The sequence below is a fragment of the Pseudophryne corroboree genome, chromosome 5 (assembly GCF_028390025.1).
Source record: "Pseudophryne corroboree isolate aPseCor3 chromosome 5, aPseCor3.hap2, whole genome shotgun sequence".
NCBI classification, from domain to species: Eukaryota; Metazoa; Chordata; class Amphibia; order Anura; family Myobatrachidae; genus Pseudophryne; species Pseudophryne corroboree.
In genome coordinates, this window is record NC_086448.1 from 11,741,298 (window position 1) to 11,756,353 (window position 15,056).

General features: G+C 47.3%; 1 protein-coding gene across 1 annotated transcript in view; it reads left to right on the forward strand.

Annotated features, from left to right (window-relative positions):
* The first annotated feature begins 503 nt into the window (after positions 1–503).
* LOC134927087 (alanine aminotransferase 2-like) overlaps positions 504–15,056 on the forward strand; it is a 259,669-nt gene continuing 245,116 nt past the window's right edge. The window contains exons 1-2 of the mRNA XM_063921093.1: positions 504–648; positions 11,990–12,079. Coding sequence (XP_063777163.1) covers positions 526–648; positions 11,990–12,079 — 213 coding nt within the window. The 5' untranslated portion in view covers positions 504–525. The remainder of the gene's footprint in view (positions 649–11,989; positions 12,080–15,056) is intronic.

Below are 15,056 nucleotides of genomic sequence, written 5' to 3' on the forward strand. Positions count from 1 at the left end.
ACCCCCAGTTGCCATCTGTGTTTTGAGCTTGAGGTGCTCTCCCCTCCAATATATGTCTTAGTCTGATTATACATTTCCGTGGTCAGCGGCAGCACCGGTCCAGGTGGGCCTCATCTTGTTGTGTCATTGGGGTGTGAGGTGGATACCTCTGGCAGGGTTATGGGGCTGGCTGGTCGCCCCCATGTGGAAAATTGAGGTGTGTGTGCAGTTGGCTATATTGCACTGTGGGGCGTTCTCTCTCTGTGCCACCTTACTTTCCTTGTTTCCTGTCTTCCTCTTTCATTTTAGTATTCTAGTTATATAGATAAGACAGTCAGATACTCCCTTACATACTAATTACTTTCCCTCATACAAGTCTCTGTGACTTTATTTATTATTGGTAGGGCTGTATTGTTTCTCCCTGGCACTGTATGGGGGGCATTCATCAGGTGATGGGGGGTTTATGTATAGATGTATGGTGCTCACATAACTCTACACCTCATCTCTCGCTTCAGCTACGGCGCGGACAGGTGTCCTGGAGACAAGATGATGCCCAGAAAGAAGCTGCTGACTTTGGAGTCAATGAATCAGAGTGTTCGAGGCGTGGTGGTCCCTATCCTGGGATCCCTGTCAGTCCGTGCTGTGGAGATCCAGAGAGAGATTGAGGAGGTAACGTACAGAGACATTGCGGTCTATTTATGAAGCAGTGAAAAGAGCGGAGAAGTGATCCAGAGGAGAAGTTTCCCCATCAACCAATCAGCTGCTCTATATAATTTTATAGTATGCAAATTATAAATGTTACTTCAATGCTGATTGGTCGCCATGGGCAACTTCTCCACTGGCTCACTTCTCCGCTCTTTTCACTGCTTCATGAATAGACCCCATTGCCTTAGTTTGTGCAATTCAGATTTGGTTGATTTATTGTCTTCATGGAGATATGAAAAGCACCTACCTGCCCTGAGTGTGAGGATACCGAGGTCAGGGGTCATTCTCACCTATCGCCCAGTGCCATCTTGAGCGAGGCAGCGATCGCAGCTCTCGTACGGTACTGTGGTTCCATTATGGGATCTGGGACCACATAGTAAGAATGCAATCGTGATCACAGAATGGAAATTTAGGTCACACGGGACCTGGCTAATAAGAGATTCCCTCTTACCATCAGTAACCGCCTGTTACTGACTCCACCCACTGCGCAATGGGCGGGTATGATGCTGCCACCCCCAGGCCCCTACTACAGTGCCTGGAACAGTGGCCCTCATTTCGAGTTATTCGCTCGCTAGCTGCTTTTAGCAGCATTGCACACGCTAGGCCGCCGTCCTCTGGGAGTGTATCTTAGCTTAGCAGAAGTGCTCGGGGAAAATGTTCATGCCGTTTCATAGTAGCTCCAGACCTACTCCTACCTTGCGATCACTGCAGACAGTTTAGTTCCTGCTTTGACGTCACAAACACGCCCTGCGTTTCTCCAGCTACTCCCCCGTTTCTCGTGGCACGCCTGCGTTTTTCCCTGACACGCCTGCGTTTTTTTAGCACACTCCCGGAAAACGACCAGTTACCACCCAGAAACACCCACTTCATGTCAATCACTCACCGATCAGCAGTGCGACTGAAAAGCGTCACTCGGACCTGTGTAAAACAGCACAGTTTTTTGTGAAATAACTTTGCGCGTGCGTACGGCGGCCCATACTCATGCGCAGAAGTGCCACTTTTTTACCTAATCGCTGCGACCGAAAGCAGCTAGCGATCAACTCGGAATGAGGGCCAGTATCCGTTTGTCAGGTCGACCCAACTTAGGTCGACAGTCACTAGGTCGACCACTACAGGTTGAAATTTACATGGTCGACATGAACAAATGGTCAACACATGAAAAGGTTGACATGGCTTTTAAAAAAAATAGATTTTTTACTTTTTCATACCTGTGGCGAGCGCAGCAGTAGCGGAGCGCGGTATCTTGCCCTTCGCTCACCATGCGAGGGGACGCGGTACACCAATTGGGGTTCCCGGTCATGCTACGGAAAAATGACACCAAAAACAGTTCAAAAAATCCATGTTGACCTTTTCATATATTGACCTGTCCTGTGTCAACCATTTTCATGTGTCGACTATTTGTCCATGTCGACCAACAGTGGTCGAACAAATGACTGTCGACCTTAACATGGTTGACCATTCATACCAGAACCGCCTGGAACCGCATTGCTGCTGTGTATGCGTTGACACACTTTTGCCACACCTCTTATATGGCGTCAATTGATCCCCCACTGGTCGCGGCCCTAGACCAGATCCTGCATGGTAGCTTGGCAGAGGGCAGAACTATGAGACGCTGGGCTTACCCTAGGACGGGTGGAGGATGGAAATGCTTAGGCGCATTCCTGTATGTTGCAAGATGAAAGGCAATCGTCGTCTTGAAGAAAGGATGATTATTGCTCGCAGTCTTAAAGAAGACTCTTCCTCTCTGCAAGCATTGTTCAGAATGTAGCATACAAGATATTACAGCAGATCTCTGTCACAGAAGAATGTACTTGCAGTCTGCTCTGGATCACACACAGAGGATATATAGCAGTAGTGTACAGCAGCCGCAGTACCAGCAGTCAGAGTGACGCACCAATAGAAATATATTTTTGACTAGGGATCACACACAGATATATATAGCAGTAGTGTACGGCAGCCGCTGTACTAGCAGTCAGTGACGCACCAATTAAATATTTTTTTGGCTAAGGATCACACATAGATATATATAGTAGTAGTGTTAGTGTACGGCAGCCGTAATACTAGTAATCAGAGTGACGCACCAATTAAATATATTTTTGACTAGGGCTCAGAGGCAGAACTCTGGGAGGCAATGGAGTCATCTGCCGCCGGGCTCCTGCTCTGAAGGGGGGCACCTCCCCTCCCATTCTGTGACACCACTGAATTAAGGTAATTGGTAGCTGTCGCTGTATTTTCAGTGGCCGACTTCCTCACTGGTCCCTGCACCTTACAAATCACACCCTGTTTTATTATACTGTAGATACACATTTTACAAGTGTCACACCCAGGATTAGAAACCACAACCTATTACACTGGAAGCAGACACCTTACTGATGAAGCTATTTGCTCCTGTATAGGAAATATGAGAATTCTAACTATATGAAGATACTTCTCTGACAATTACACGTACTTCATATAGGGGGTCATTCCAGTTGTTCGCTCGTTGCCGATTTTCGCTATACTGCGATTAGTCGCTTACTGCGCATGCGCAAGGTACGCAGAGTGCATGCGCTTAGTTATTTTACTAAAAACTTAGCTGTTTTGCTGTAGCATCTGCGGCGCTTTTCAGTCGCACTGGTGTTTGGTAAATGATTGACAGGAAAGGGGCGTTTCTGGGTGGTAACTCAGCGTTTTCCCAGCGTTGGCTAAAAAACGCAGGCATGTCAGGGAAAAACGCGGGAGTGTCTGGAGAAACGGAGGAGTGGCTGGCCGAACGCAGGGCGTGTTTGTGACGTCAAACCAGGAACGAAATGGACTGAGCTGATCGCAGTGTAGGAGTAAGTCTCGAGCTACTCACAAACTGCTAAGAATTTTCTATTCACAATTCTGCTAATCTTTCGTTCGCAATTCTGCTAAGCTAAGATACACTCCCAGAGGGCGGCGGCCTAGCGTGTGCAATGCTGCTAAAATCAGCTAGCGAGCGAACAACTCAGAATGAGGGCCATAGTTAGAATTCTCATGCTTCCTCTACAGGAGCAAATAACTCCATCAGTAAAGTGTCTGCTGTTAGTGTAACAGGTCATGGGTTCTAATCCTGGGTATGACTGCTAAAAAATATGTGATTTAAAATAAAAGACAATTAAATGTATAAATACAGTATATAATTTTTTTTTCAGAACACTCCATACACACACACACGCACACACGCACACATACATACATACATACATACATACTTATATTTATCTTAATAAAGGAAATAGGGGGGTACCAATATTTATCTTGCCTCCGGGCGACTGTGACGAACTTACGCCACTGCTAGGGCTCACACACAGATATATATATATATATATATATATATATCAGTAGTGTTAGTGTACGGCAGCCACAGTACTAGTAATCAGAGTTACACACCAATTAAATATATTTTTGGCTAGGGATCACACACAGATATATATATGTAACATGAATATGTTTTATTTCTTTTATAAATATTAATTACGCATTTGTATATTTATGTATATATATGAAATGTAATGAAGATAGTATATGTGTATTTGTTGTGGTGCAGAAATAGAGGGGTCAGGAGGGTGGAGGCGATTGCTGCGTCCCTTCCCCTGTATTGCATCTATGGCATGCTGAGCCCTCACGCGCTCGGGGAGACAGCTGTGAGGGGAAAATATCCGAGTGCTGGTAACGTAGGGAGGCCGTGTGCACAGAGGGACCGCGCGCCGGTAACACAGGGGAGCCGTGTGTAGAAGGGAGACCGCGCGCCGGTATAGAGAGGGGAGCCGTGTGCAAAGGGGGACCCGTGCGGCCGGTGAAGAGAGCGTATAAAAGACGCTCTCAGCCGCCCGACAGCCAGTATGCTGATCCGCCTTGCAGTGTTAGTACCTGGCTCTCTCCGGCGCTGCTAAGAGCTGTAACGCTGTGAACATTACAGCAGCAGCCGGAGAGCTCCTGGGTAGCGCAGCCGGTCAAGGAAGTCTCTGTGCTGGGAGACGGAGCGGCTGGGATTAAGAGGCAGGAGGCAGGAGAAGCGCTAAGGTAGCCTACCTGTCCTCAGATCCCTAGGCTGCTGTTCCGCTCCAGAGTGTGGGCTGCCGTAGCGCCCTTGCTCCCGCAGACGGCTGTAAACATAACTGCGGGTAGCAGGAGGCAGAAGTCGGCGGCAACATAAATGGGAGCTCCGGCGTCTCCCATCCCTGGCAGCAGTGTAACAAGAAAGGAGGCGGTACCCTATACACCCACAATTCAGTAAGGGGGCCATTCCATTGCTGAGACTCCAGACAAAGGGAGGTGGCGCCTGCAAGCTGAGAGCTGAGCCAATAGGAGAGTCGGGGAAGAAAGTGACAGCACCCGCTGATACGCTGATGATCGTGGAGGTGTAAGTGAACTATTAACACCTGCACATATTAAGTGTTTGAGGCTGCCTCACTGAGATCAGAGACATTTAGCTGCACACATATGTTTAGACTGTATTATCCAGAGGCAATTCTTATTGCACACTAACGTTAACCCCTTAAAGGACTGAGAACTGAAAATATACATACAGTAAGGGGTATAATAATGAGGATGTAAGCAGCTGAAGTACATATAAAGACAAAGCCCTGGGAGTAAGGATAGGAGACACCTGGCAATAGACTTTATTCCTTCTAATGGTGGGAGACTATAAAGGCTTGTGACTTCCTTGCTATATGGAGTTTCTGAAGTATATTAATAGTGACTGAAATCATTTGGGGATTCAAGAACTTGTGGATACGCATTAATGAGCCTATGCTTAATTACTCTAATAACCTGCGAGTGTAATTATTATTTATAGCCTGCACTATAGCAGTTATAAGAACAAAGGAAGTGCTGGACATAACAGGCTGTTAATAAAGCGGTACCTCCTGTCATATAATAACATGGAGATTATAATAGTATATATTTATATACACCGAGGTAATGAAATAGCATATACCAATGAGCAGGAGGAGTGAATATTTAAGTCATTCAAGTTTATATGCAACTAATCCCTTAACATATTGCAATTGAGCATTATTTATGCAAGGATGTAACTAATCAACTGAACAAGCCTTTATAATACTTATGAGAGACTATTTCTGGCAGGAGTTGCAGTGTTATTACTAGAAGACTAGAAAGGTTACATTATTGATACAGACTTTGTGGATACTATAAAGGAAAGAAACAAAAGTAACGAGAGAGAGAGAGAGAGAGAGAGAGAGAGAGAGAGAGAGAGAGAGAGAGAGGCTGAATAGAACCCTAGAAATCTTTCTAACTATATATATATATGCAAATGGAGACAAAATAATATGTTTGGCTATTTGTAAAGTACTGCATCTGTTAGCAGATTGAAGGATAAGAAGATAGGGAAAGGAGAAGGAACATATATTATTCCCAGAGAAGGAAATTGACTAATTTTAGGTCATAAACTGGAAACTATCCACTACTTTCTAAGGACAACAGTTTCTTACGTACTAAATGGGCCCCAACTGCGCAAACAATTTATTATCTGAGAGTACCCGGGTCACTCATTATAGTATATTCAAGTGTTTTTTATGTAATGCATGCAAAATATTTAATGTATAGGAAAAGACATTGTTTAAATAGAGGAGTATTGTAATAGGGAGTTAGACATAAGTATTAAGTAGAATTAAAGTAAAGAATGTATTAAAACAAACTTATAATACTTACTATAAAAGTGTTGTGTTGGTACCAACGGACTCTGGGACCCTGAAAAGAGAAGAAAAAACAGGTATTTAATATATGAAGGGGATTGATATATTAAATGTATATTTAATAAATGGTACACATACTTTACACCTGGCTTACCCAGGCAAGCCGACATAGAAATTAGCTTGGGTGGAGGCACACATTTATACTAGTGACCCTCATCTGGAGGTAAGGTAGGGTTACATATAGCAGTAGTGTACAGTAGCCACAGTACTAGTAATCAGAGTAATGCATCAATTAAATATATTTTTGGCCAGGGATCACAGATAGATATATATAGCAGTAGTGTTAGTGTACAGCAGCCACAGTACTAGTAATCAGAGTAATGCATCAATTAAATATATTTTTGGCCAGGGATCACAGATAGATATATATAGCAGTAGTGTTAGTGTACAGCAGCCGCAGTACTAGTAATCAGAGTAATGCATCAATTAAATATATTTTTGGCCAGGGATCACAGATAGATATATATAGCAGTAGTGTTAGTGTACAGCAGCCACAGTACTAGTAATCAGAGTAATGCATCAATTAAATATATTTTTGGCCAGGGATCACAGATAGATATATATAGCAGTAGTGTTAGTGTACGGCAGCTGCAGTACTAGTAATCAGAGTAATGTATCAATTAAATATATTTTTGGCCAGGGATCACAGATATATATAGCAGTAGTGTTAGTGTACGGCAGCCGCAGTACTAGTAATCAGAGTAATGCATCAATTAAATATATTTTTGGCTAGGGATCACAGATAGATATATATAGCAGTAGTGTTAGTGTACGGCAGCTGCAGTACTAGTAATCAGAGTAATACATCAATTAAATATATTTTTGGCCAGGGATCACAGATAGATATATATAGCAGTAGTGTTAGTGTACGGCAGCTGCAGTACTAGTAATCAGAGTAATGCATCAATTAAATATATTTTTGGCCAGGGATCACAGATAGATAGATATATAGCAGTAGTGTTAGTGTACGGCAGCTGCAGTACTAGTAATCAGAGTAATGCATCAATTAAATATATTTTTGGCTAGGGATCACAGATAGATATATATAGCAGTAGTGTACACCAGCCGCAGTACTAGTAATCAGAGTAATGCATCAATTAAATATATTTTTGGCTAGGGATCACAGACAGATATATATAGCAGTTGTATACGGCAGCTGCAGTACTAGTAATCAGAGTGACACGCCAATTAAATATATTTTTGGCTAGGGATCACAGATATATATAGCAGTAGTGTTAGTGTACGGCAGCTGCAGTACTAGTAATCAGAGTAATGCATCAATTAAATATATTTTTGGCTAGGGATCACAGATAGATATATATAGCAGTAGTGTACAGCAGCCGCAGTACTAGTAATCAGAGTAATGCATCAATTAAATATATTTTTGGCTAGGGATCACAGACAGATATATATAGCAGTTGTATACGGCAGCTGCAGTACTAGTAATCAGAGTGACACGCCAATTAAATATATTTTTGGCTAGGGATCACACACAGATATATATAGCAGTAGTGTACAGCAGCAGCAGAACTAGTAATCAGAATAATACACCAAATAAATATATTTTTGGCTAGCGATCACACACAGATATATATATAATTGTAGCGTACAGCAGCCGCAGTACTAGTAATCAGAGTGACGCACCAATTAAATTAAATATATTTTTGGCTTTGGATCACACACATTTATATAGCAGTAGTATACAGCAGTACACAGCCCCTTATAGACAGAGAACAACATCAGGTCCGTCCTATACACAGCCACAGTATGCTAGTGCAGAGCACTACTGTACTGTGCAGAGCCCTAACACAGTGACGGACAGCACACCTACACAAGCAGCACTGCTCTCTCCTACACCCACCCCACCCCCCGCTCTCTCCTGCCCCCTTTGCTCTCTCCTGCCCCCCTTTGCTCCCTAGTGCCCCCGTCTGCTCTCTCCTGCCCCTTCCCTAACTACAGCAGCACAAGAGGAACACGTCCTTACTGTGCACTTTCCAAGCCCGGAGTTAAATGGCGCCGACCACCGGAACTATATATAGAATCCAAAACCCATGAGATCCGACAGCGGGATGATGATGTTTTGCCTTGTTTTCGGATCCGAGTCAGGTGCGAAAAACCGAGCTGGACTCGGATGTGGGCTCAGTTCTCAAAGTTCGGGGGGGGGGGGGGGAGGGGTCAGGTTTCAGGGAACCGAACCCACTCATCCCTATTAATAACAACTGTTGTGTAGAACAGGAGACAATGCATCGCTAATGAAACGTTCATTGGTAACAGCACAGAGTCATTTCATCTCTGCCGGTGCCTGTGTGATGTGCCCAACCAATACAGAGGTTCATATAAATTATACAGATGTGGCCATGGTCACCCAACACGCAATAGTTTTCAATCACCGGTCATTTACCGCGACCTGTGTGCCCATGGCTGTGCTCAGGTATGTGCGTACGGCCCCATGAATATTTGCGAGCTGGTGCGAATCGTCGATGCCACAATCCGTGCGCATGTGAGAAAGGGCCCATCTGTATATTAGATGTTTTCAAATAGCACCAAGCCAAGACTTCTGTATACTGTATAGTATATACATAGACAAGTAAGAATCACTGGGAATCCTTAGCACATACTTACCTACTTTGCTGCCCCCTCCTGCGGGAGGAGGCAGCATTTTAGGTGCATGGGGGCATGGCCGGCAGCAGGATGGGCGTTCCGGGGGCGTGGCCAACAGGGTAGTGGACAGTCCAGGGGCGTGGCATCAGGATTTGGTCATCGTGGCTCCGCCCCCGCTATGCAGTGCTGAGAAAAGAGGCACTGTATAGCGGGGGCGGAGCTACGATGACGCGATTCAGCGCAAATTGCGTCATCGGACCCCTCGGACCGCCCACTTGTTCTCTGCTGCGGGCGGCCGAGGAGGGTCGTGGAGGGGCAGCACGGAAAGCGGGAGGCTTGCCCACCTTTTTGCGGGGGGCCGGGAGGGCCACACGATTTTTGGGAGCCTCCCGTCCATTCTGGCAGGGTAGGCAAGTATGCCTTAGCAGTAGTAGAAACGCTGATTTGGACACTAAGGGGGACATGTACTAAGCAGTGATAAGAGCGGAGAAGTGAGCCAGTGGAGAAGTTGCCCCATCAACCAATCAGCAGCTCTGTATCATTTTATAGTATGCAAATTATAGATGCTATTTCAGTGCTGATTGGTTGCCATGGGCAACTTCTCCACTGACTCACTTCTCCACTCTTATCACTGCTTAGTAAATGTACCCCTTAGTATAATATAGGGCACCTTACTAACTGCCCCAGACAGCTGCAGCCATAGCCACCAGACCTCAGGCCTGATCTGATTGTGGAAATAAAGCAAAGAAAAGCGGTAACGTTGTGTCTGGAACAAACCCCGCTGCAATGTAAGGGGAGTACATACATTGAAATGTTTTCTGTGCAGGGTAAATACCGGCTGCTTCTGCATGTAGCCCACCCATGTTAGACGGCTTCAGTGTTTACACTGCAGTGTCGGACTGGGGAATGTAGGGCCCACCAGGGGAATGCAATGTTAGGAGTGTGGCGAAACTGTAGAGGGGGTGTGGCCTGCCACCTCATTGGTTTGACTAACCATTAGAGAGTGCAACGTCTGGGCCCCTTCATAAATATATATACAGTAAATTCAGCTGCTGCATGCATGATAATATGCCAGATTAATAACAGAGTAATAACACAATGCACTGTAGAAAATACACCATAGTCCAGTATAAGGTAACATATGTATGATGTATAATTCAAGGGAACAGTCTGGAACCTGATCCAGGGCGGGATGTACTAATGTACATCGCCGCCCATCGCCGCCCTGCGCTACGATGCTGATCGCATATGTACTAACATATGCGATCAGCATTGCGGAGGACAGCTCTTCCGATAAGAGCTGTCCTCCGCGATGCGCAGCGGCAGCCTGACTTCCGGGATTCGGCCCCAGGAGTCAGTCTGCGCATGCGCCGGGTGATGGGGGCGGCCGCAGGGCATGCTGGGAGGGATCCGATCGGATCCCTCACACAGCGCCGCGGAGAGAAGCCCATCGGCTTCTATGGGCTATCGCCAGCTAAAGCTGGCGTACCCCGCCGCGGCGCTGACCTGCCGGACGGGGCTTAGTACATCAGGAAAATGCGGTAAACAGGGGGTTTACCGCATTTTCCGCTTAGTACATCCCGACCCTAAGAGCAGGAGGAGGGCCCCCTAGCAGTGGGGCCCACCGGTGGTTTCCCCTGTACCCCTGTAGGCCAGTCCAAGCCTGTACACTGCAGTTTGGACACCTCCCACCCAAATCTCACTCTCTGTTTCATGGGGGGTCATTCCGAGTTGATCGCTTGCTAGGTGTTTTTAGCAGCAGTGCAAACGCTAAGCCGCCGCCCTCTGGGAGTGTATCTTAGCTTAGCAGAAGTGCGAAAGAAAGGATCACAGCGCGGCTACATAATAATTTTGTGCAGTTTCAGAGTAGCTCCAGACCTACTCAGCGCTTGTGATCACTTCAGACTGTTCAGTTCCTGTTTTGACATCACAAACACGCCCTGCGTTCGCCCAACCATGCCTGCGTTTTTCCTGGCACGCCTGCGTTTTTCCTGGCATGCCTGCGTTTTTCCTGGCATGCCTGCGTTTTTCCTGGCACACCTGCGTTTTTTTGAACACTCCCTGAAAACGGTCAGTTGACACCCAGAAACGCCCACTTCATGTCAATCACTCTGCGGCCAGACTAAAAAGCTTCGCTAGACCTTGGCCCTCATTCCGAGTTGATCGGTCGCAAGGCGAATTTAGCAGAGTTACACACGCTAAGCCGCCGCCTACTGGGAGTGAATTTTAGCTTCTTAAAATTGCGACCGATGTATTCGCAATATTGCGATTACTAACTACTTAGCAGTTTCTGAGTAGCTCCAGACTTACTCTGCCTGTGCGATCAGTTCAGTGCTTGTCGTTCCTGGTTGACGTCACAAACACACCCAGCGTTCGCCCAGGCACTCCCACCGTTTCTCCGGCCACTCCTGCGTTTTTTCCGGAAACGGTAGCGTTTTCAGCCACACGCCCCTGAAACGCCGTGTTTCCGCCCAGTAACACCCATTTCCTGTCAATCACATTACGATCGCCGGAGCGAAGAAAAAGCCGTGAGTAAAAATACTTTCTTCATAGTAAAGTTACTTGGCGCAGTCGCAGTGCGAACTTTGCGCATGCGTACTAAGCGGATTTTCACTGCGATGCGATGAAAAAGAACGAGCGAACAACTCGGAATGAGGGCCCTTGTGTGAAACTACATTGGCCGTTGTAAAAGTAAGACACGTGTGCGCATTGCACCGCATACGCATGTGCAGAATTGCAGTTTTTTTGTCTCATCGCTGCACAGCGACCAAATGCAGCTAGCAATCAACTCAGAATGACCCCCCATGTGCGGCTGGAAATCCCTGTACGCCCAGTGTGCAAATCAGGCGCTTGCTGAATATCTTTCTTCTTCATGATAATGACATAATGGCGGGAAGCAGCGGCCTCCTCCCGTCAGGGAGTCAGACACGAGATTACACTGCATTGGTATACTGTTTCCATTAATATTCTCCCTTCTCCTGCAGGGGATACACAAACCTTTTGGGAAAATAACCGCCTGTCACCTGGGGGACAATCAGTCCATGGGACAGAGACCAGTGACCTTCCTGAGACAGGTAACTATACCCATAGACAATGTATTGGAGAACCTGTTACCTAGGAGACTGATCATTGGGAACTACTGCACAATGGCCCTCATTCCGAGTTGTTCGCTCGGTATTTTTCATCGCATCGCAGTGAAAATCCGCTTAGTACGCATGCGCAATGTTCGCACTGCGACTGCGCCAAGTAACTTTACTATGAAGAAAGTAATTTTACTCACGGCTTTTTCTTCGCTCCGGCGATCGTAATGTGATTGACAGGAAATGGGTGTTACTGGGCGGAAACACGGCGTTTCAGGGGCGTGTGGCTGAAAACGCTACCGTTTCCGGAAAAAACGCAGGAGTGGCCGGGGAAACGGTGGGAGTGCCTGGGCGAACGCTGGGTGTGTTTGTGACGTCAACCAGGAACGACAAGCACTGAAATGATCGCACAGGCAGAGTAAGTCTGAAGCTACTCTGAAACTGCTAAGTAGTTAGTAATCGCAATATTGCGAATACATCGGTCGCAATTTTAAGAAGCTAAGATTCACTCCCAGTAGGCGGCGGCTTAGCGTGTGTAACTCTGCTAAATTCGCCTTGCGACCGATCAACTCGGAATGAGGGCCAATAAAATCACATTTGTTAGGATTCCAGAGTAATAACCATGAAAGTAAAGAGCCGGTCTGGGCACCAGTGTCACACACCGCCCTTGTGTCTCTCTCCATAGTGGCACCAGTGTCACACACCGCCCTTGTGTTTCCTGAACTCTCACCTGACGCTGCGCCCCGGTGTCTCTCTCCATAGTGGCACCAGTGTCACACACCGCCCTCGTGTCTCCTGAACTCTCACCTGACGCTGCGCCCCCGTGTCTCTCTCCATAGTGGCACCAGTGTCACACACCGCCCTCGTGTCTCCTGAACTCTCACCTGACGCTGCGCCCCCGTGTCTCTCTCCATAGTGGCACCAGTGTCACACACCGCCCTCGTGTCTCCTGAACTCTCACCTGACGCTGCGCCCCCGTGTCTCTCTCCATAGTGGCACCAGTGTCACACACCGCCCTCGTGTCTCCTGAACTCTCACCTGATGCTGCGCCCCCGTGTCTCTCTCCATAGTGGCACCAGTGTCACACACCGCCCTCGTGTCTCCTGAACTCTCACCTGACGCTGCGCCCCCGTGTCTCTCTCCATAGTGGGCTACCAGTGCTACTAGGCCACAGTACACGCTGGCTGGGTCCTGGGCATTGCCATGTCAGTCCAGGTCAGCTGACCGCTGATCAGTCAGTCACAGACCAGCCTGAACCACCTGACATTATCCAGCCTATCCCTGCACACCCAGGGGTATAAGACTGTAGCGCTGTAACTCTCAGATTGCCAGTGCAACTGTTTAACATAGTCCTTACTGTGGGCGGGATGTACTAAAGGGAAAATGCGATAAAACCCCCATTTTCGGGGGTTTTCTTGCATTTTCATATGTACTATCACCCGACCACCGCGTTTTCGCCATTGAGGGTATCGCCATCTCTGGATGGTGAGACCCTATAGAAGCCTATGGGCTTCTTTTCACCGGCTGCCGCAACCCGCCACATCCGCCACCCCCCGCCGCAGACGCCGCCCCCCCCCTCCTCCCCCCTGCATACCTTCCTCCAGGAAGCCTGAACCAGGAAGGTTATCTCCTCCTCCCCCTAGCAACGCGGCCGGAGGTCCTTCCGGGTGCAGGGAGGAGGCGCCGGGTACAGCCTGTTACCTGCTTCCTGGCAGGGGAGAAGGTGAAGAGCCCAGGGAGGTGACGGAGACCACACCCGCACACCACCTCCCAGGTAGCGCAGAGTACCTCCGTCAGCCGACATCCAAGTGCCATCAATTCCAGCCAATATTCCTGCCGCTGTCGGTTCCAGATGATATTTCTGGCTCCATCAATTCCAGACAATATCCAGGTACCAACAATTCCAGCTGATACTCAACACCATGGGTTCAGTTTGCAGTTGTCACTGACTCCTTCATTCTCAGAACTCTGCAATCCTGTTCATCTACCGAGATCCTGGCTTCTGCTCAGAGTGTTTCAGTATTTATTCAGAGCCGGTACTGGGTGACCCAGACAGGGGGCCGCGACCTGTACTTCAAGTGCAGCGAAGCCCAAACTTCCATGCGGGGGTCCCCGGCGAATACCTCCGGCAAGTTACATTCCGCGCCCCGCTTCTGGGTCTTTGCCAACTATCTAGTACTGGATATAATTGCTCCTAGTCTATGAGCAGGAATTATATTAAGCCGGCTACTTTCAAGACACATCTCTCTCAATCCCAACCAGTCAAGAATCCGGAGCGTGACAAACGGCATCCGCACACGTTCCTGTTCTTGTCGTAATCAGTGCGATGTTATTAGAATAGGAATTATTCATCATTATCACCTCAGGAAACACATCCGCGGCTGCAGTGTATAGGGAGGCATCACTGGATCAGCTTTTACAGATTGCCCAAATCAATCATTGTACAGTGCGGCCCCATCCTAGCAATGAGGATCCCAATAATACATACACAGTGTAATGTGACGTGTGTAATGTGATGTGTGTACTGTACCATGTGTAATGTGATGTGTGTACTGTACCATGTGTAATGTGACGTGTGTAATGTGACGTGTGTACTGTACCATGTGTAATGTGACGTGTGTAATGTGACGTGTGTACTGTACCATGTGTAATGTGACGTGTGTACTGTACCATGTGTAATGTGACGTATGTAATGTGACGTGTGTACTGTACCGTGTGTAATGTGACGTATGTAATGTGACGTGTGTACTGTACCGTGTGTAATGTGACGTGTGTACTGTACCATGTGTAATGTGACGTATGTAATGTGACGTGTGTACTGTACCGTGTGTAATGTGCTGTGTGTACTGTACCGTGTGTAATGTGACGTGTGTAATGTGACGTGTGTACTGTACCGTGTGTAATGTGCTGTGTGTAATGTGACGTGTGTAATGTGACGTGTGTACTGTACTGTGTGTAATGTGACGTGTGT